Source organism: Felis catus, chromosome B1 (genome assembly GCF_018350175.1).
Source record: "Felis catus isolate Fca126 chromosome B1, F.catus_Fca126_mat1.0, whole genome shotgun sequence".
NCBI lineage: Eukaryota > Metazoa > Chordata > Mammalia > Carnivora > Felidae > Felis > Felis catus.
In genome coordinates, this window is record NC_058371.1 from 73791817 (window position 1) to 73813716 (window position 21900).

At 40.5% G+C, this 21900-nt stretch overlaps 2 protein-coding genes across 5 annotated transcripts in view; one reads left to right on the forward strand and one right to left on the reverse strand.

The window, feature by feature from the left end:
• The window catches only part of RNF175 (ring finger protein 175), a 48177-nt gene extending 42265 nt beyond the window's left edge, over positions 1 to 5912 (forward strand). For 2 of the 3 annotated variants that reach the window (XM_045055760.1, XM_019828822.2), the window contains 2 exons: positions 2884 to 2985; positions 5136 to 5912. In XM_045055760.1, the coding sequence (XP_044911695.1) occupies positions 2884 to 2985; positions 5136 to 5256 (223 nt within the window). In that variant the 3' untranslated portion in view covers positions 5257 to 5912. The remainder of the gene's footprint in view (positions 1 to 2883; positions 2986 to 5135) is intronic. The other variant, XM_045055761.1, reaches the window with a different exon arrangement.
• Positions 5913 to 9743: 3831 nt separating this feature from the next.
• TLR2 (toll like receptor 2) lies at positions 9744 to 21482 on the reverse strand. 2 transcript variants are annotated; one of them, XM_003984930.6, is made up of 2 exons: positions 20768 to 21482; positions 9744 to 12538 (listed from the first exon to the last, which is right to left on the reverse strand). In XM_003984930.6, the coding sequence occupies exon 2, from the start codon at positions 12515 to 12517 to the stop codon at positions 10163 to 10165; it is 2355 nt and encodes a 784-aa protein (XP_003984979.1). In that variant the 5' UTR covers positions 12518 to 12538; positions 20768 to 21482; the 3' UTR covers positions 9744 to 10162. The 2 variants fall into 2 exon arrangements, with proteins under 2 accessions (XP_003984979.1, XP_044911694.1); XM_045055759.1 differs by lacking the exon at positions 20768 to 21482 and adding an exon at positions 14511 to 14568.
• Positions 21483 to 21900: the final 418 nt, after the last annotated feature.

The following is a 21900-nucleotide window of genomic DNA, read 5'->3' on the forward strand; positions in this document are numbered from 1 at the left end:
GTGAACAGATAGCCAAGAAGAACCTGGGAGAGAAAGGTGTGGGGGTGAGAAAAAGTGGAGTTTCAGGTTCAGAGAGGAACTCAGAACTGTCCAGGTGGAGCCTCTGAATCTCACAGGACTGAAAACAACAAAGTATGCTTTGCCTAGAAATAATCCTAGGAACTTGTGTCAACAGTGATAGCGGGGTCAACCAGCTATCAGCTCTGGTCTTGGAAAGAAGATAATGCCACAGGCAGCAGGACACCTCGGACTACAAAAGGAGGGACCAAAACTTGAGCATCTAGTTTTTGAACCATGTGGCTCCTCTGTCTGCGAGGTCTGCCCTGAATGGCTGATAGATCTTTAGGTGTTAGGATGCAGACAAGCCTGGGCCTGGAAACCAGCATTCTCTGGGAATTCCAATAACCGTTGAGGAAGACCTCAACATATGGAAAGATCTAGGATCAAGAGTCCTGAATATGTAACTCTGGATACCAAAGTTGTGTTTGGGTTGGCCGACAATCAGTATTTTAATTCTCTCCTAAATATAGGGGAAAAGAAGGTATCATTTATCTTTATTTTATAGTACAATATCAACTTTATAATATTGCTCTGCACTCAGTTCAACTCTCTGGCATTATGAGGTGGTTAAACCATCTGTCTTTTGCCTCTGAAGCCCACCTAACTCAGTAATACTCTAGATGTGCAGTGCCTATGACTCAGTTCTGTTTAATCTGGACAGATTCCATTTATTCAATCCTGAGAGTTAAAAAATGGAGTAAATGCATCTGAAATGCAATAGGAGACCTTACTCCTGACGTTTAAGCCTTACCATTTTAAGGTAAGAAACACAAAAATATCCCATATGGAGTTCTATGGTGGTTTTCCAGTGTGATACCTTTCCCAAAAAACTATCCTTCCAAGTCTGGCCCTAGTTTTAAATACGATTTACTTTTCAAGTGTTGGAACAGAGCCCTTTATGCCATTTGCAAGTGGAAATATTTTCTCTCTCCACCTTTAAAACCCCTTAGGGATTGTTGTGCATGTGGGCATATGTAATCTAAAATGTAGTCACTTTTAAATTTGCTTTGCAGGGAGTACTGTTAATGGCCCATTTTAGCATGAATCATATTAGCAAGGAGTGGGTGAACATGAGTCATATTAACAAGGTGGGGCAGGGGAAGGAAACTGAGTATTGCTCTGCAGCAACTCTGCCAGTGTGGAGACTTTTCAGGATCAAGATTTAAAGATGAGACAGGATATTAAGAGGACGTGGACATTTCAATGCTGGCTCTATGACTCCTGAACTCTATACCTATCTGGAAGATGAGGCCTTACTCCAGCCCTTTTGAATAAAGGGCTGCAGGGGTTTGGGTTTAAAATCTTTGTTATAATGTTGCACCTGGGTGGTTCAGTCAGTTAAGCTTCCCACTTTGGCTCAGGTCATGGTCTTGTGGTTCATCAGGTTCAAGCCCTGCATCAGGCTCTGTGCTGACAGCTTGAAGCCTGGAGCCTGCTATGGATTCTGTGTCTCCCTCTCTCTGCCCCTCTCCCACTCATTCTCTCTCTCTCTCTCTCTCTCTCTCTCTCTCTCTCTCTCTCTCTCTCTCTTTCTCATGCTGTCTCTCTCTCTCAAAAGTAAACATTAAAAAAAAATTTTATTAAAATCTTTGCTATAATACACCACTTTATGTTAATCCAAGCCTTTTGCAAAAATGACCCAATTCCAAAAACGTACAATAGTGGAAACTCTTAGTTACATACACATCTAATATTGAGGAATTATACACATGGTCTTGACTGCTCTACACTCCCATTTATTAGGGAGGAGACTGCCACATCATTGCTGTTCACATGGACATGTAGCAGGCTGGTCAGAAAATCGTTTGATTTTGATTCAGAAAGCTACACTGGGGTCAACAATTGTAAAAATAAATAAATAAATAGGATGGATCTCATTACTGTTACTCATTTTGCCCAAATCTACAATGTTGTGGAACCTGAGAAAATATATCTGCAAAAGTAGTTGGTTTTGCGTGATTCACTCAAATATTTATTTAATAAATAGGCACTTAGGCACTGCATCAGGTGCTAAGGACAGGGAAGAATGAGACCTGGTCCCACAGGTTTCATGTGGTCCAAGAGAGACATGGATATACATGGAATGTCGTGCTACAGTGTGATAGGAGCTCTAATGGGAGCAAATATGGGAAAAGACAGGGTTTGCTCTCAACTTTGGGGGCAAAGGGCCAAACTCTCCAGACAGGGAAATATATACAAATGAATTTATAAATGCCTAGTGTTTCAGAATTTTATTAGGTTTATATTCTATTAAAAATAAATGCCTTCTTATCGGTAACAAAAAAATCTTAAGACTCATAAAGCTAATAGAAATCTCCATAAACTTATGGTTTATGACTACAAGTAACTTAAGCTTGTCTAGGTGCCTAAGACAAGTGTGATTACGTAGTAGGTAATGAGTAAGCCACATAGCATAGAACAAGGAAACACTATGGTAAATCTATGAGAAACGCACAATTAGCGAGGCAAGGAGATGTATTAATACAGTGCGATGTTGAGTATTGCTGTAAAAAAGCACTTTCATATTCTTTATCTAATTTAATTCTTGGGAGTATCTAGTGCAGCAAGAAGAACAGGTAAGGCCAAGAAGCTATGTAAACCTCGCAAGTTCCTAAAGCTGTTACAGCTCTGACTGCAAGCTCACAGTCCTGGGGTTCCATTGGCCTACAGAATCTTCCTGAGAGTGATGTGCACACTCAAGTCATGAATCACCTCCATTCTCACCCTCTACTTCATCCTGCAGATAGGATCATTTCCATTATGCCATCATGAAGCAGACCTTGCCTCTTACTATCTAGAAACTTCCCTAACGAGATGCTTAAGCTTTCACGAATTCTGCATCCGAGGTTGGTGTATAGTTGGTAAAAAGCAGACTTGCCCTTACTGCAAAGAGAAGGTTGATTTGAAAAGGATGATCAGTAACCCGTATCCTTTAAAAAAAAAAAAAAAAGTTGTGAGATATTATGTAAATGTTCTGGTAATGCATTCTTAAATCTAAATATTCATTATCTTCATTACAGTTTTAGCTGAAAGCTTTGTTTTCCCGTATCTATTTCAAAATGACTTACTGGTCTCTTTTCTCCCCTGTGCCTATGTTACTACTCTGGCTAGGAATTTAAATGCCAAAAAAGATACATTATACTCTTTATAGTCCATGTATTCTACTATAAGGGCTTTAGTGGGAATGTGATGGGATATTGCAAGAGATGGGTAAATATATGGAAGGATTAGATAGATAGATGATAGCTATATAAATAGATGATGGATGGGTGGGTGGGTGGGTGGGTGGATGGATGGATAGGTAGGCAGATAGTTGGATGACAGGTAATGGGTAGATGGGATGAGTGGGTGGGTATATAAATATATAGACTGGAAATGAAATTTTAAAATCCCCAAATGTGAACTAGTATATAGAAAAGTATTTTTAAGATATACTATAGTTTATTATTTCCAGAATGAGTAAGGTTATTTTCCCCCTGGATTTGGTCTTTTAAATTCCTTGCCATGCCTCATCTTGTCTTAGGCTAAACCCTAGTGATAATAATATTGAAAGAAAATGAGGAACTACAGACAGCTTATGGCAGCAGCTAGGATTTTTATAGACACCAAGGTTCTCCAACTGAGGCCACAGGAAGCCTCAGTGGCCCCATCCAGAGCTGACCACAAAGACTTAGTCCTCAACCCCACTGGCTCAAGACCATAATACGGTAAAACCTTAGTTTGCAAGCATAATTCATTCTGGAAACATGCTTGTAATCCAAACCACTTGTATATCGAAGTGAATTTCAAGAACCATTGGCTCAGTTGTGATCATGTCACGTTCAGTGTCACGTACTACTTGTATTGCAAGACAATGCTCGTTTATCAAGCTAAAACTTATTAGAAATGTTTGCTCATCTTGCAGAACACTCACAGAACAAGTTACTCACAGTCCAAGGTTTTACTGTATATCTCTTCCAGGGGGTAAGTGGGATTGAAACATAGCCCCACCTTCAGCAGCAAACATTGAGAGGTTGGCATCAACCTGCCAAGTACTGTCTTTCCTCATACGAGACAGTCTTTCCAGACTTTCTGTGTACCAGTCACCTAAATTTTACAGTGCTGAAGGAGACACCTCCCTTAGTCACTCTCCCCCTATTCTTTACCAACTCTGAATGTACAGTTTTAACAATGGCTGCCAGGGGCAATGCCCACACCTCTCTGATGACTGCAAATCAAGGAAAGATTTGCAATTAGGGCAGCAGAGCAGGGAGCATCTTTTTGTCTCAGGGCCATGCCACAGCAAGAGAGCACCTCTGTGGCCACCAGCTCCCTCTGGTGTGTGATGCTCCTCCCTCCTTCCAGTGCATCCGCTCTCTCTGAAGTTCCCTTCTGATAGGAGGAAACCAAGTCCCGAACTGCTTTTGGTTAACAACTTATAAAACTAAAATATATGCAGCTTTGTTATAATGTTGGTGATAATATGATCATAAATGTCACCTTAAATGCTCATTTAAATAACAAAGGACCATCGGTTACTCCATACAGTCTTGAGAGAATAAGCTTTTGAATATTACATGTACTCCTTTTATTGAGAGTCAGTAAAAAGAAAAGCTTCTTGGGGAATATTTGCCTTTATGTATGTAACATTGCTATTAGAGATATTATGTGTTAATTACATCCCCTTAGCACAATTTATCAAAGAAACCGGAAAAAGCATATCTTATCTGTGATGGTTTTCTTTTCAATACAGTGCCGAAGGCTGTTTTGGCTCACTTAAGGAAGTTTCCATGATCCTTGGTTTCCAGTGTCGTCATCTTCCTCTTCCTTTCTCTGTTAGTATATGACCCTTGCCTTTTGTTGTTTTATAGTTTGAGATTTTATTGTAATCTGTTTTATTGTTGGAAATTTGGTGTAATGTAAATAACAATGATAATCAAATGCTATAAAAATCACATAAGGGGCTTTTAAATGAGCATACAGAATTAAGAGGAAAGGAAATACTCATTGCATTGTTGATTACATTTGCAAATGATATTCATGAATATTTGTGCTACTTGACTGTATATAGAGCAACCTCCTTAACTGAGATTTAGCTGGGAGCGCACACACTTTTTATATGGGCAAATCCTGGATTGGCTTCGTTATTTGGTGGCCTGGCAACCCGTGGTGATTGGAATAGTTCAAGGCATTAATTACTCACTAGGGCTGGAATAGTACAGCAGACTTACTCCAGAAGCAATGTGTTGCATGTTGAAATATTTTTAAATCCTTGATCCTACACTTAATATCAATATTCTTTTTTTTAATTTCAGAGGTGATCCCAAGAGTTTAGAGAACTGAGCCTTACCTAAGCAGTCTGTCTATGTGGAAAGAATTTAGAGAGAAGCTGAATGTCAAAAGTTCAGAAAAAAACCAAAAGTGAAACCAATGAATCTGTGAAGTAGCAATTAGTAAAAATTTATTGTGCACACATCTAAAAGATAGTTTGCAAACCAGGAGCACTCAGACCAAAACACAGAATGAGGCTCAGAGCTATATGTTATAAAGCAGCTTATATAGTGTGGAGGCAGTGACTGTTTATTCTTCATGGTGATTGGTTACAATACGGGAATTTTCTTAAATGAAAGGGAATTGGTTAGTGATCACCTCATCTCAATTTGGGGAGAACAATTTAAGTTTTGCTTATGATTTTCAGAGGTGTAAGCAAGAAGTGATCTCGGTCAAGTTAGCTTTGCTTGTCCTGCAAAGTAAGCTAAATTAAGCTTTGCTTGTATGACTAACCTGGTTTTGTCCACTGAAGGAGTTTTCAAGTCTGGCCTCTGTTTGTGTTTGGTTTTAACATGAACAACAGAATAAACAAATAGAGCACACTTTGCACCTTTCCCCTTGTGATCATTTTCTAATTGATGCATGCAGCCCATTTGTTAGCACCCGCCATGGACATCCTGCCTCTAATTTGGCTGATAATGTACTTCTTACATACAACATTTAGTTACAACTGGTATCTTCTAACCAGTTCAACATCTTCAAGGACGTAGGCAGAGTTGTTAAGTAATCTACAGTTCAAGGAGATTACTGCAGCTTTGGCACCATAAAGGCCTCTGTGTAGAGGGCATTATTCCCAAAATGTCTAGCACTAGGTGCCACAGCCCAGCCCATTCAAAGGGCCTGAGCTGCACTGCGTTTCCCGGGCCTGCCAAGTGCACTTGACCCATCCAAGGGTTGCATTAAAGTGGAGGAAAACCACTCTCTTCTTTTGTGCCACTCTGTTCACATGCACGCATGCACACACACGCACGCACACACCATCACTGTTGCTGTACTCTGCTTTTATTTTCTTCATAGCACTTATCAACACCTGAAATCATACCATACATTTGTTTGTTATTGTTTGTCTCCCCTTCCAGGAAGGCAGAGAATTTTATCTATTTAGTTCCCTGTTGTATCTCCAGCACTTAGAGCACTGGCTGGATATAATAGGCACTCAGTAATTATTTGCTGAAAGAATGAATTAATCCAGCAGGAGGGGGTAAAATTAATGGAATAGGAAAGAACTGTCCAAAAGAATTAACTCAAGAACGATAGACTCCCCAAATTAATTTGTTTTAAATTGATGGTGAGTTGTTGAACAGCGACCACCACACACATATCAGACATCTACTCTGCACACTTGAAGACATTATACTTGTCTGAAGTAGAAGGAAACACACCTACTGTCAAAAACATAGGCCATGTTCTTAATGCTATTCAAAGTTCTATCACAACCATAATGAAAAAACTCACACTCAGATTTTTTCTACCTGTTGGTAATTTTCCTTCTTGAAACTTCCCAATGCTTCAGTATTATGATTGACTCACCATCCAGATTATTAGATTGAACTCTGATTTATTTCCCTATTCAGCAAATATTTCATTAATTCAATGCTTATTCCATACCAGGCATGGGCAACAATTAAGGAGAGAAAACAAGATTCCTGAGCTTATAGTCTATTGACAAATAAAAACACGTCACTGTTGGATAAAGCACTACCTTAAAGTGTTTTCTTCTATAAAAGGAGCCCTTAAATTGACCTCTGATGCATTTCCCATTTATCTTTTATGAACAGATGCAGGAGGATAGCCTTTAGAACCCTTTGCAACTCAGGGAGAGTAAACCGTATGTGTCTGCATAGAATTCTAAATGACCCTCAGAGTTCAGAAATGTTGGATAATCACTAAACAAGCTCACACAAAACAATAAAGATGCCATTCCCTTCATAGTTTAGGCATTGAAAACCTAATCCCAATTTTTTGAATATGTGTATATACGTTGAAAAAATTATGGAGAGCTATACACTACACAGTTACCAGTGGTCATCCCAAGGTGAAGGGGAAGAGTGGATTCGTTCTTTCTATGCTCTTACCTCGTGTCCAAAATTTCTACAGTGAACATGTTTAACATTTGCGATGAGAAAAATAAAGATTATTTTTATATTACTTCAAATCTAGCAATTAACCATGGAGCTATTTCTATTGCTGTTTAAATTACTGAAATTAAATCTACAGACCAAGTCCATGTTAAATTTATCTGGTTCTCATGATAATTAACATTGTACTTAATGGAGGACATAGAGAAGTAAAGCAAATAGTCCATAATTGCCTTTGGTTTCTGTAGCATCTCAAGTTTCCTTCTCCTGAATTTGTCCATTTTTTTCTTAGACTAGCTACTGTTTCCTCCTTTATACTTCCCAGGAGTTGTTATGAGAGAGAAGAAACACTGTGAGTTTCCCCAGGCCTAAAATCTGCTATGCACTTCATGAATTTATTTCTCTGGGATATTTTTCTACAAAAAAACAAAACAAAACAAAAACAAACAGGGTCCCTTGTATCACTGCTAGTACCCATAAGAGAAAAATATACATTTACAAACTATAATCTGTAAGATGAGTCACTTCTTGGGGAAAAAAATAATAGCTAACATCCACTACCGGCATCCCTATTACCCCACGCAAACATCCATGGTTCCCGTTCTCAGAGGTTTGGTCCTCTTGCCCCCCTCACCCTCCAGAGGGAGTGGGAACCAAGGGGCATGCACTCATTGGTTTACTTACCCTGCTGTACATTCAGACCTACATCATACCCTTTGATGTAGATATTACTGTTCCTATTCTAAGGGCAGGAGAATATTTGGGGACAGGTTAAGTGACTTGCCCAAAGATACGCATCTACTGACCCAGGTTTTTCTGACTCCAGAGCTCAATGAAGCACACGAACCCAGTCCTGGCTGAGAACTAAGCAGGTCAGGTCATTTCTACTCGGTCATTTCTATTCGGGTCATGATCTCACAGTTTGTGAGTCAGAGCCCCACATGCGGCTCTGTGCGGACAGTGCAGAGCCTGCTTGGGATTCTCTTTCTCGCCCTCTCTCTCTGCCCCTCCCGTGCTCACCTTCTCTCAAAATAAATAAACATTAAAAAAAAAAAAAAGAACTGAGCAGGTCAGAGGAGGTTAGCTTCCTTTCCTATGTGGTTTCCAACTTAAGAAATGTGTGTCGAATCAGCAAATAGTTCTTAGCTTAATTTATTTCACTGCATTAAATGCAATGTAGTATTAACTCTAGCTTATAAAAATTAGCATATGGAAGTAGTATCTATCTTTTAAATTATTGTGTATCAAATATTTTTTGAGTCACGCTGAGGAATTGCTAGGCATATACTTGTTTAAAGATCTACTTACTTCACATGTGCTTTTGTAAATGTTCAGAGGAAAAGAGAGCCTTTTTTAGAATCAGAAACAAGACTTTTTCAGAAGAAAAAAGCAAGATGTTGCAGGAGAAATGGATGAGAAGACAGGGACCGAGAGCCAGAGTAACTAGACACTAATCAGAACTTCACCCAGAGGTAAAGGCTGAAGGAAGATTAGAGTCAGGGATGTGGGAGGCTTCCTTCGTGGTCTTCTAAACTAAGTATTTCATTCACACTTGACCCTTGAACAACACAGGTTAAAACTGCATGGGTCTACTTATGCTCAGATGTATGGTTTTCTTAATAAGATGTTCTTTTCTCTGGCTGACTTTAGTGTAAGAATACCACATACAATAATATATATAACATACAATCCGTGTGTTAATTGGCTGCTTATGTTATCAGTAAGGCTTCCAGTCAACAGTAGACGACTAGTAGTTAAGGTCTGGGAAGTCAAAAGTTACACACACAGATGTTTGAGTGTGCAGAGGGAGGGGGTACATCACTGCCCCTAAGCCCTGCCTTGTTCTAGGTCAACTGTACTTCATTAGTTTCATTTTCATGGGAAGCCACAATTTACTGTATATTGTGTTATATACACTTTCTCAAGTAACTATGACTGGAGAAACCTATCAAACACCCAGAAAGACAGACCCAATTCATGTGAAAATACACCATCTAGGTACTTTGCATACTGTAAAGTTTAATGTGGACTCAAGGCACTTCTTTCTAGGAACAGCAACAAGTTTGGCTGAGTGCACCAACCTTTTGCCTTCTTGTTCTTGAGAGCAGTCACACAGTGAGGAAACAGCTAAGTGGGGTAGAGAATGCCATCTGCAGACATGCATGAGTATCCTTGCAGAAAACTGACCAACACATTCATGGGAAATCTGTTCCTTCGTGCTATTTCCTAATGAACTAAACCAATTGCTACAGATAATTCAGATGTCAATAATGGACTCAGATCATGATTATCTCATAGGATTAATAAAAAGCCAAGAACATTTAATTTTTAATCTGGTAGTTTTTATAAAACAGCACTCTAGAGGCACCTGGGCAGCTCAGTCAGTTAAGCGTCCGAGTCTTGATTTCAGCTCAGGTCATGATCTCACAGTTCGTGAGTTTGAGCCCCACATTGGACTCTGTGCTGACAGCACAGAGCCTGCTTGGGATCCTCTCTCCCTCTCTCCCAGCCCTCCTCACTCCCCCAAAAATAATAAAACATTTAAAACAACCAGCACTCTAGACAAAATATGAACAGTTTTAGTGGTTTTAGTAAGCAAGCCCTCAAATGACAGTGCATTTATGTGGTCCACCTATAACTGTCAGAATGGACTGAGCTACAACTAGTGATATAAAGACCACCACCAGACCAAGACCGGCCTTTCATGAAGGAACCTAGGACTTTATTGCAGTTCTCAAGTTTAACCAAAACCCTTCCTGCTGAGCTTCGTCTGTGGGCCACTCCAGGTAGGTCTTGGTGTTCATTATCTTCCGCAGCTTACAGAAACGCTGGGGGATGGCCTTTTTCTCAATGGGCTCCAGAAGAATGAGAATGACAGCATCGTTGTTCTCATCAAACAGACGGAAGTGGGAGAAGTCCAGCTCGTACTTGCACCACTCGCTCTTCACAAAGTTTTCAGAAAGCACAAAGATGGTTTTGTGGCTCTTCTCGATGGAGTCGATGATGTTGTCGATAATCCATTTGCCGGGAATGAAGTCCCGCTTGTGAAGACACAACTTGAAGGGAGGCTCGAAGTGCTCCAGCTCCTGGACCATAAGGTTCTCCACCCAGTGGGAATCCCGCTCGCTGTAAGACACAAAGGCGTCATAACAGAGGTCCCGCTGGGGAGCTTTCCTGGGCTTCCTTTTGGCCTGGAGCCAAGCCCACATCATTTTCAGGTACCACAGCCCGTGGAAACGGTGGCACAGAACCCCCGTGAGCAGGATCAACAGGAAAAGGACACAGCACACGACAGACACCAGAGCTGCCCTGTGGCATTCAGAAGCTGGGAGATGGGTGTCCTGAACCCGCTGGCCCCGCACGTAGAATGGAGAGTCACACAGGTAATTGTCTGGCCAGTCGGTCAGGATCTGGGCCAGTGCTTGCTGCTCCCGCGTGAAAGACAGGAATTCACAGGAGCAAATGAAATTGTTGCCGCCAGCTTCCAAAGTCGTCAGTCTTTGAAAAGAATCAAGTTGCTCCTTAGAGAAAGTGTTTATTGCATTTCTGCTGATTCTCATGACCTGTAACGTGGGTAAGAAGGAGGCATCTGGTAGAGTCTTCAACTTATTTCTGGAAATATAAAGTTCTTTGAGTTGTGGCAAAGTCAGAGAAAATGAATCGAGATTGTTATTGCTAATATCTAAAATTTCCAGTGTCCAGGGGATGCATCGGGTTAAGCTGTATATTCTGGTGTTGGATAAGTTCAAATATTTCAACTTTTCTGGCCACTGACAAGTTTCAGGCATAGAAAGATAACTGTTCTTACTAATATCAAGGTTAATCAAGTTTTTCAGAGTAAGCAAAGTTTCTCCGGTTTTTTCTAATGATTTCAAACGATTTTGCCTTAAAATTAAGGTTTGTAGGAGGGGCCAGGCATGCTCACAGGCGGCATTTCTCAAGTATTCTTCAACCATTAAATTGTCACTGAGATCCAAATATTCTAATGATTTTAAATGTTGTGAAAGTAAACAAGGAACCAGAAACACCTTACTGCTTTCTACTGTGACTCTTTTAACTCTTTCTGTAAGTGAATACACACTACTCAGATCACGAAACGAGTAGAAGTATGGAATGACCAACCTCCGTACTGTTAATGTCTCTATCCCACCTACACTTCCAATTTTGCCCATGTCAGATACGTCAAAGTCGCCAAGCCCATGGAGAGTACAGTCCTCAAACTCTACTTCTAACACTCCAGAAACGTAATTCAACAGTTTTACAAGTTCGCTAAAACTTCCATCAGTGATTTTCATGTTTCTAAACGTCCACTTTTTAATCGACGTATTTGTTTCATTGATGGATGCTTTTGAAAAATGTAAAGTGTTCAAATGAGTATCTCTCAGTTCCAAATGTTCCACAGAACTTAAAAGATCTACAAAAATCTCCAGCAGCAAATCAGGCTGTTTCATACGAAGGGCCAGATGGCTGATGTTCTGAATGGACTTCAAACTCTCTGGCTCATACTTCTGGAGATTTGAAGCATCAATCTCAAGTTCCTCAAGAAAAGTCAGCCCAGCAAAATCCTTTTCCTGAATCGCAGTGAAACTGTAAATATTTCCCACTTTCAGAATTCGCAAAGTTGTGAGCTGAGAAAAAAGAGGTGTTTGCCCAAGTGATTTGTAAGGATTTCCCAGCAAGTTTAAGAACTTTAAGGAAGAAAGGGGCCTGAACCACGAGGATGATAAATTAGATATGTGATTATAGGATAAGTCCAAATGTTCGAGACTCCCCAGGGAAAAAAAAGAATCTTCCTCTATCGTGTTAATTTCATTAGACTCCAGCCTCAGAGCCCTGAGGTTCACACAGCCCTGCAGGTCACTGTTGCCAATGTAGGTGATCTCATTGTTGGAGAGGTCAAGGCTTCTCACAGCCGCCGTGAGTCCTGAAGGGATGGAGTTTAAAGATCTGGAGTGGCCCTCGCAGACGCCCGTGGAGTCACAGGACAGAGAAGTCTGATGAGGGGCCACTTCCTTGGAGAGGCTGGTTACAGCCCCCAAGACCCATACTGTCCACAAAACACGTGACATTGTCCAGTCCAGTAATTCAACCTACAAATAAAAGAGGTTCAAATGAGTGACTGTGTTTGACAGTATATCATGATTCCAGTTCTTGAGAAATGTTTTGTAAGGTATAAGGCACACGCGCACGCACACACAGAGCTACCTGGAAATAACAGAGCGGCAAATGGAATGTATGAATGGGGATATGTTGCTGCTACATCCAGCAACACCAACACAGACATTCTGCCACTGTGCCATGACCTCAAGATCCAATACCATCTGGGAGTACAGAGCAAGACTCACTATGCATGAGCTGAAAGAATGAGTCAATGAATGAATGGAGGAATGAACAAGCAAGCAGGTTTAATATGAGCGAGGCTTAATTAACCCTATGGATTTACAATCACCTACTCACGCACTTCAAGCCTTCTTGTATTTAAGCATGCCTCTTCCCTGCCTCAATGCCCGCTGGGAGTTAGAGATCTCACAGAGCCTGCCTGCAGCTCTCACTGGACAAGCGTTCACTGACTGCAGCTCCAGCGGGTAGCATGGTCTTTCACCAAAAGAAAAAGGTCCTGTGCTCCCATGCTTCACCTACTCCTAGCAGACAGGAGGGATGCTGGGGACCCCAGGCAGAGCGAGGCGGTTTGCTGGGCTGAGGGACAATCAGACCATCGGAACCTTCTCTTCCTTGCAGAAAAGTAAGTGCAGAAAGTAGTGCTCCAGTCTTGGGGCGCCTGGGTGGCATAGTTGGTTAAGCGTCCGACTTCAGCCAGGTCATGATCTCGCGGTCCATGAGTTCGAGCGCCGCGTCAGGCTCTGGGCTGATGGCTCGGAGCCTGGAGCCTGTTTCCGATTCTGTGTCTCCCTCTCTCTCTGCCCCTCCCCTGTTCATGCTCTGTCTCTCTCTGTCCCAAAAATAAATGTTGAAAAAAAATTTTTAAAGAAAGTAGTGCTCCAGTCTGGATGTGGGGGGAGTAAAGCTGTCTGCACACTCTCTCCCACTGCTAGTTTACAACCGTGAATCCAGCACTGTCTTTCTGCCCACCTCCTGGGTCCTATATCCCTCTTTGGCTCTATTCGGCTCTCTCGTTCCTGCTGTCTGTACTCCTCTGCTCACTACATTAGCTCTACAAAACAATTTTAAAAATCTAACCCCAAGAAGAAAACTTTTTGTGGGTAAAACTAATTTCCCACATGCACAGAATCTGAGAGATTACGAAGGCCCTAGGCCTATATAATTTATAGGTACAGAGAATTAAAATATAAATAATGTTAATACACACTTGGCTGGGAAATTTAATAGCTGTTGCTGCCAGATTTTTTACAGCCACACCAGTGCAACTGCTCGGCATCCCCTCCTGTCTCTTTTAGATAAATGGGGCCATACCGTGCATACTTATTCTGGATTTTCACTTCTCACCTTACAATATGGCTTGACATCTTTTTCCATCCATATATACAGACGTTTCTGACTTTTTCCCAATGGATCACAGCATTTCATAATATGGATAACCCATAATTTGCATGCCCATCAGCACCATATGACAGTTCCAACTGCCCTCTCTCTTGCCACCACTTTGCACTGCCAGTCTTTTTAACTTCAGCTATTCTGGTAAACGGTGTAATCTCATCAGAGTCTAAATTTCATTTCCTGGACTAATAATGAACCTGAACACCTTTGCATATGATCATTTGGAATCCTCATTTGTAATGTGCCTGTTTCAGTTTTTGGCCTACTGTTTTCTATTGGATTGTCACTATTATAATAATAATTATAAATATTAAATTATGTATAAATAAAGATATATACTCTGGAAATGGAAGGAAGATACATATGTTACAAATACAAGCATTCCTCAGAGATACTGCAGGTGAAGTTCTGCCATAATAAAGTGACTATCACAATGCAGCCATTGAAGTGAATTCTCTAGTTTCCCAGTGCATATAAAAGCTATGTTCACACTACACAGTAGTCTGTTAAGTATGCAAGGTCTAAAAAAAAAAAAAAAGTACATACCTCATTTAAAAATGCTTATTGCTAGGGGCACCAGGGTGGCTCAGTCAATTAAGTGTCCAACTTTGGCTCAGGTCATGATCTCACAGTTCATGTGTTCGAACCCCGCGTAGGGCTCTATGCTGACAGTTCAGAGCCTGGAGCCTGCTTCGGATTCTGTGTCTCCCTCTCTCTCTCTCTGCCCTCCCCCACTTGCACTGTGTTTGTGTTTCTCTCTCTCTCAAAAATAAATAAGCATAAAAAAATAGTAACAAATTTTTAAATGCTCATTGCTGAAGAATGCTAACCATCATCTGAGATTTCAGTGAGTCATAATCACTGAGCACAGATCAACATAATGAATATAATAACAATATTGAATATAATATTGCCAAAATGTGCCACAGAGACACAAAGTGAGCAAATGCTGTTGGAAAAACGGCAGCGACAGACTTGCTCAATGCAGGGTTGCAAGACATATTTGTAAAAAACACAGTATCTGCAAAGTGCAACAAAGCCAAGTGCAATAAAACAAAGTATGCCTGTATCTTCTTCCACTCTGCCGCTTTCCTTCTTGCTTGGTGGAATCTTCTGATAAACAGATGTTCTTAAATTTTCTGTTCTGTTTCTTTGTAGTAATTTTTGTGTCCTGTTTAAAAAATATTTTTTACATTATCATGAAGATATTCTCTTTATTATTTTCTAAATCTTTATTGCTTTGCCTTTCATAGGCCTATAAACCACATGGGATTAATATTTGAGGTAGCAGAGAGGATCCATTTCATTTCCAAAATGGATATTCAATTGACCCAGCACCATTTTTAAAAAGATCACTTTCGGGGTGCCTGGGTGGCGCAGTCGGTTAAGCGTCCGACTTCAGCCAGGTCACGATCTCACGGTCCGTGGGTTCAAGACCCGCATCAGGCTCTGGGCTGATGGCTTGGAGCCTGGAGCCTGTTTCCGATTCTGTGTCTCCCTCTCTCTCTGCCCCTCCCCCGTTCATGCTCTGTCTCTCTCTGTCCCAAAAATAAATAAACGTTGAAAAAAAAAATTTAATTTTAAAAAAAAGATCACTTTGGGGAGATAGTCAACAATATTACTTTTGTCAACAATCGCATGTCCTCATAGGGGTGAGTGTGTTTCAGTGTTCTCTATTCTGATCCAATGTCTGTCTTATCCTTGTACTGGTATCACTACATTAAGTGTATAACATAACTTAATATCCTGGAGGGAGGTGGGGTGGGGCGCAAGCCCTTCCTGCTTATTGTTTTTCTTCAAATGAGGCTTGGTTAATCTTGGCATTTTGCATATTCTTATAAATTACAGAATCATCTTCTCCGTTTCAAAAACAAAACTTGTTTATTTTAAATGGCAATACTATGAATCTGTAGGTCAATTTGGGAATTACTGACATTGTTACAATAATGAATCTTTCAATCCATGAGCAGGATACATCTTTCCATTTATTTAGGTTTTTCTTTAATTTATCACAATAATATCTTACGGTTTTCTGCACAGAGGTCTTGAGCATATTTTGTGATATTTATTCCCAGGCATTTGAGATCTTCTAAGCTTTAAAAACAATAATACATACTTATGTGTGGTATATATTTATTTCAATTAAGTTTTATGTATTTACCATGCACTAATTAACCCTGCTAAATTGATTTAGTAATTCCAGTTTGTAGATTTGTATCTTCTATGTACACAATCACATCACTCAGATATAATACTGTTTTTTCTTTTTTCCAATCATTATACCTTTACCTTGTTTTCTTGATTACTGAATGTTGAATCTTATCAAATTCTTTTTTCTCTTCCTGTATCTACTGAGATAATAACATGAATTACCTCCTTTACTGTGTTAATACTGGTGATTACATTAATTGATTTAGTGTTAAGACAATGTTGCAGTTTTAGAAAAAATCCAAGTTAGTCTGGATATATTACCCTTTTTATATTTTACTGGATATATTTATTTACTAATATTTCCTTAGAATTTTTGCAAGTATATTCAGAAGTAAAATCACCCTACACATTTCCTTTCCTCTCCTTCACCAATGCCACCTTCTAAGACTGCAGTTTTTGTTATTATTTGTACATTTTTCTTGTTTTTGTGAAATATATTAAATATGCTTAACAGCTACAGAACTATCCAGATTTTCTTTTTATTCATCTTTCAGCTTTGATAAGTTGTGTTTTTCAAGGAATTTATTGTTTTCGTTTAATTATGCAAATATATGGACACAGCTACTTATATCATCCTCTTACTATTTTAATGTTTGTAAGACCTATAGTGAGGTTCCCTATTTCATTCCTGAGATGAGTAATTGGTGCCAGCTTTTTTTATTGTCCTGTCTGTGGTTTATCATTCTTTACAAACGTTTTCAAAAACCAGCTTCTCAGTTTATAGATCCTCTATTTCTTTTCTATTTCACTAATTTCTATTCTTCTAATACTATTTCCTTCCTTCTGCTCTCTCTAGATTTTATTTTATTCTTCTTATTCTAATTTCTTTTTTTTTTATTATTTTTTTTAATGTTTATTCATTTTTGAGAGACAGAGAGAGACAGAGTGCGAGCCAGGGAGGGGCAGAGAGAGAGAGGGAGACACCAGAATCCGAAGCAGGCTCCAGGCTCTGAGCTGTCAGCACAGAGCCTGATGCGGGGCTGGAACCCATGAACTGTGAGTTCATGACCTGAGCCTAAGTCGGACGCTTAACCGACGGAGCTACAGCACCCCTCTAATTTCTTAAGGTAGATGCTTACTCATTAATTTTCAGTCATTCTTCATTTTAATATATTCATTTAAGACCACAAATTTTCATCTAAGCACTACGTTAGCTATATTTTCCATGGCTTTTCCTCTGCTGTTCTTTCCATAGTTTGCCTCTTCAAGTTTCAGTCTCGAAATTTTCTTCTAATCTATTTTCTAGCTTATTCTTCTTTCTTCAGCTGTGTTTAATCTACCGTTAAATCCATCCACTGCTTTTAAATGTTTGGTTATTGCTATTTTCATTTATTTAATTTCTGTTAGATTCTTTTCCCCATCTGCTATGTCATTTTTTGTAGTTTCCAGCTCTCTGCCAAAATTTTGAATCTTGTCTTTCATCACTTTGAACACAGTAAGCATATGATAGGCTGCATAGCACTTCTAACAGGCTTGAAGGGCAGGGAGTTAAAGGTGAAGGTCTAGGCCAATCATGGATGGAAAGGTAAGGCTGAAGTAGAGGAAACCAAGTTCTCACGTAGATTGTAGCACAGCTCTGATTTATCTGGATGGCTCAGACATTCTTAGTCTCTGAAAATGGATTAAGATGATTTCTGGAATAGCTAGTGCTCACAGGTACCTGCACAAGCAAAGGAGAATTTTCTCCAGAAGACAGTAACGTTATCCTAGGCCTCAAGTTTCTTTCTACAAATAGTGTTTCAAGTTGAATGTCCAGTAAACAATAAAAAACAAGCAGGTACTAAAGGAAGCAAGATAATGAGTATGAGAGGAGCAGAAACAGCGGCAATGGAAGCTAGCCTATAAAGACTAACCTATAAAGATCTAGTATCGTACCCACCTCTAAAACTGATGGTGGTTAAGATGAGATGAGATTACTGTTTGGTACTGTATTTATTCCATTGTCTTTCTGCTTAATTAGTTATTGAAAAAAAATCATCTTCGTATAACTGTACTGGGCAACGAAAATTTGCTTGATTTTTTTCCATTTTGTAATAAACAGCACAAATCTTAAGAAATCTATACTAGTTTTTGGCTAAGATTTAAAGGTCAAATACATCTATTCTAAATTTGTCCTAGCCTTTTGTCTCTAAAATGTAAAAATCATACGAGCCGAGATCTTGGGCTATTTCATACAAGTATTATATGGTACCTATTGTATGGTGGGTTCTCAACAAATAATAATTACTGATGATGCTAAAACTACCATTAACAACTTGACACTGAAGATCACAGTCACTTCTATTCCTCTCATTTCCTCTATACATTACAACATGGGGCAGAGAGCTCCTCAGAGTAAGACATGGAGAAAGGGAAAAGCAATGGCTAAAGTTAGACCGAGTGGAGTCATATCTAATGAGAGTTGTGGGTCTGGATAAAGCATAAAATCATCTGCTTAAAGAATTCAGAAAATTGGGGCGCCTGGGTGGCTCAGTCGGTTAAGCATCTGTCTCTTAGTTTCAGCTCAGGTCACAATCTCAGGGTTCGTGAGTTCAAGCCCCACGTCAGGCTCTGTGCTGGCAGTGCAAATCTCTGCTTGGGATTCTTCTCCCTCTCTCTTTCTGCCTCTCCCCCACTCTCTAAATAAATAAGTAAATAAATAAATAAACTTAAAAAAAAAACAAAGAATTCAGAAAATTGACAGAGTGGTGAGGAATCACTGGTCCAAGACCCAGGAAAAGGACAAGTAAGCCTGGCATTACAGGCAACTTCTGCTGTGCACATCTGCAGAAGCAGAATTGAGAGGAAGTTGAAGCCCTGTTGTCCCCAGAGAAACCACAACCAGATACCCACTTCAGGGTGAGGGCTATAATGGCTGAGTAAAGCAGGAGTGGAGAAGGGCCCCAGGGCCCCAGGCTCGGTTGAGAATTGAAAGCACACTCTCCATTAAGCCCCTGGCAGGGAAAAGGCTATACCTTATGTGAACAAGGATCTCAGAAATCTCTGCCCTCTGGCCCTGGATGAAGCCAGCCTTCTAGAAACCTCCTCTAAAAAATCAGAACTCCAGGCCTGCCACATACACTGGTGTGGATCAAAATATTAAAAGACAATAAAAATTTGGGGGAATTGAATAAAAAAAATAAGTTCCCAAATTATAAATGCATATTGATTCCCCAATAAAAAAAATAAAAAAAGAATAAAAATTTAAAATAATAAATAATTAAAAATAATAAAGAATAACAATAAAATAATAAATCAGTAAGTTGTGTATTGAATTAATAAATAATGATATTAAGTAATAATAAAGCCTAAGCATTTTCTTAAAGAGTATAAATTCCTCACCCAGCCTGAAAACAATGGAATAATATCCTCAAAGGGCAGAGAAGACATACCTGCCAATCTACCTGTCAGTACCCATTTAAATTATCATTTAAGAGTAAAGGTGAGATACACATTTTCAGACATTCAAAACCTAAAAACCAAAAAAGAATCTTTATCTATACTCCATCGTTGAAAGAAGGACCCAAAAACATGTTCTTCAGCAATATGGAAAATAAACCCATTAAGAGTAGGCAGCAAGAAACTATGGTTGCATTTTTTAAAATTTAACAATTGATAAGAAAGAAGATAGCATTCAAAAACTCAAGCATGGCTTTTGGTATGAGGAAAAAGGAATATAAATTTTAAATGCTATTGTGGAGGAAAACAATTTTAACAAGCAAGCCTCTTATTTATAAGAAGTAAATACAACTTACATTTATTACTAGATCTTTGTAAGGATCTAGTAATGCCCTATACCATAAAATCATGCTCAATTACTATTTAACCAACCAAGCCAAATTCTTAAGGGAAACAATACAAAAAATTAACTGATAGCTTAGAAACTTATAAAACATGCTGCAAACTTGTGACAGTTTTCGTAAAATAAGAGCATCATAAAAAGTTTAAAGATGCAAATGTTCTCCGCTTAGAAGAGGAAGAAACTTAAAATACTGGTGAACAAGTCAAAATAGGATGATTGCCATTTCCTTTTTTTTTTTTTTTTTTTTCTCTTTACTTTCAAGTCAGGCCATCCTATCACTTGCTTTCTGGTAAAGTTCTTAGTAACACTGCAAACAGGACCTTCTTCTGCAAGATTAGTATCATCTCAGCCAGCTGAGCTGTTTGTTTATACTTGAACAATCAATCAATTTCTCTCCCTCCCTCTCTCTCTCTCTCTCTCCCTCCCTCCCTAAAAAACAAACAAAAACAGTAAAAACACTATCCTGTCTTGCGGCTAAGTTCTAAACACAAGTTCTCATTTCCAGAATTTGGAGAGCTTAAAAGGAGAACTTCAGGGCATTCTTTAAAGAACTCGTCTAAGCTTAAATGCTCTAAATTATTTTCTCATCAGAGACATAACTCAGATCTTTTAAGGATGGGAGAACACGGAGGGCGCGTGAAGCCGGGCTCGGGGTTAGTGAGCGAGAGTCCCAGGCAAATCCTGAGTCCTGAACTTTTCCCACTTCTCAGCCACAGTGATGGAAATCCAACTTTGGAAGTTAGGTCCCTGCAGTAACCCAGGAGCGCAGACAAACCAGCGGGAAGCACGCGTGCCGTCTGAAAGCCCTTACCTGACCCTCGTCGTCAGGGCTCGGAGTGGAGGGTGGCGCGCAGGCTGGGGCCGCGGGAGCGTCGGCGTCCTAGCGCCCGTTTGCAACCGAGAGGGAAGCAGGGATCCCCGGCGCACCCCGGCGGAGGGCTGAGGAGCGAGGACGCCAGCAGAGCGCGCTCTCGGGCGCGGCAAGAAAGGCCCGACGTACCCGGGAGATGGCGGAGCCGCCCCGGGCCGCGTCTCCTGGCGGCCTCCGGATGCGACGCGCCTGGGCCGAGGCCGGGAGCGAAAGGAAACGTGCCCGCGGCGGGCGCGCGTTCTCGCCGGGTGCGGGAACCTTCTGTCCCTGAGCACACCGCCGCGCAGCAGAGGAGAAGCCGTGGGGCCGCGCGCCGTCGCGGCCGCCTTTGTCCCCGGGCTGCTTCAGGTGACCTCGACTGAGGTTACGCCCCCCCCCCGAGGCGGCCCGAGTCCGATGAGGGCGCTGGGAGGGAAAACAGAACCGAGATTGGTAGCGGCCCCCGCGTGGGAATTCCCGAAGCACAGAGGAAGATCTCGCAATCCCAGTAGCCAGTTACCCAACTAGTATCATCCAGAAGCTTTGGCATTCGGAGCCTCGCGTTACCCAGAAGCACACTGTCTTTAAATTCCACTTCTCCGTTCCTGTCCATCCTTGGGAGCCCCAATTCGTGCCTATCCCCCCCCCCCAACAATTTGTATCTCCAGGGTCCACTTCCACCAGCAAGTTTATACTCTCTTATATTAAAATAGCTCTCACCAGTCACTATCTAGATCAACATAGGAAATTTTGCCTGAGGAGCAGATAAGGACATTTTTTGTTTTAAATCCTCGGGCAGCCCCTGGTGGTGCACTGACTGTAGCACCTATTTCCCATCCCTACTCTTCTCATGAAAGATGTGGGGCTCCAAAGGATTTTGAATCCAAATTCTAACCATGCTCAGTTCCATCACCACCTCTCAAAGTAATTGAAAAACAAAGACTTAGGTTTTTTTCCTTGCCGCAGAAACTAGTGAAGAATGTTCATAAGGGAAACAAATTACCTTTTAAAAATTAAGCTGCCTTAATAATATTCATAGAGTACATTTTATATTCATAACTGTATTTGATCTTCACGAATTGAGGCAGAGGAAG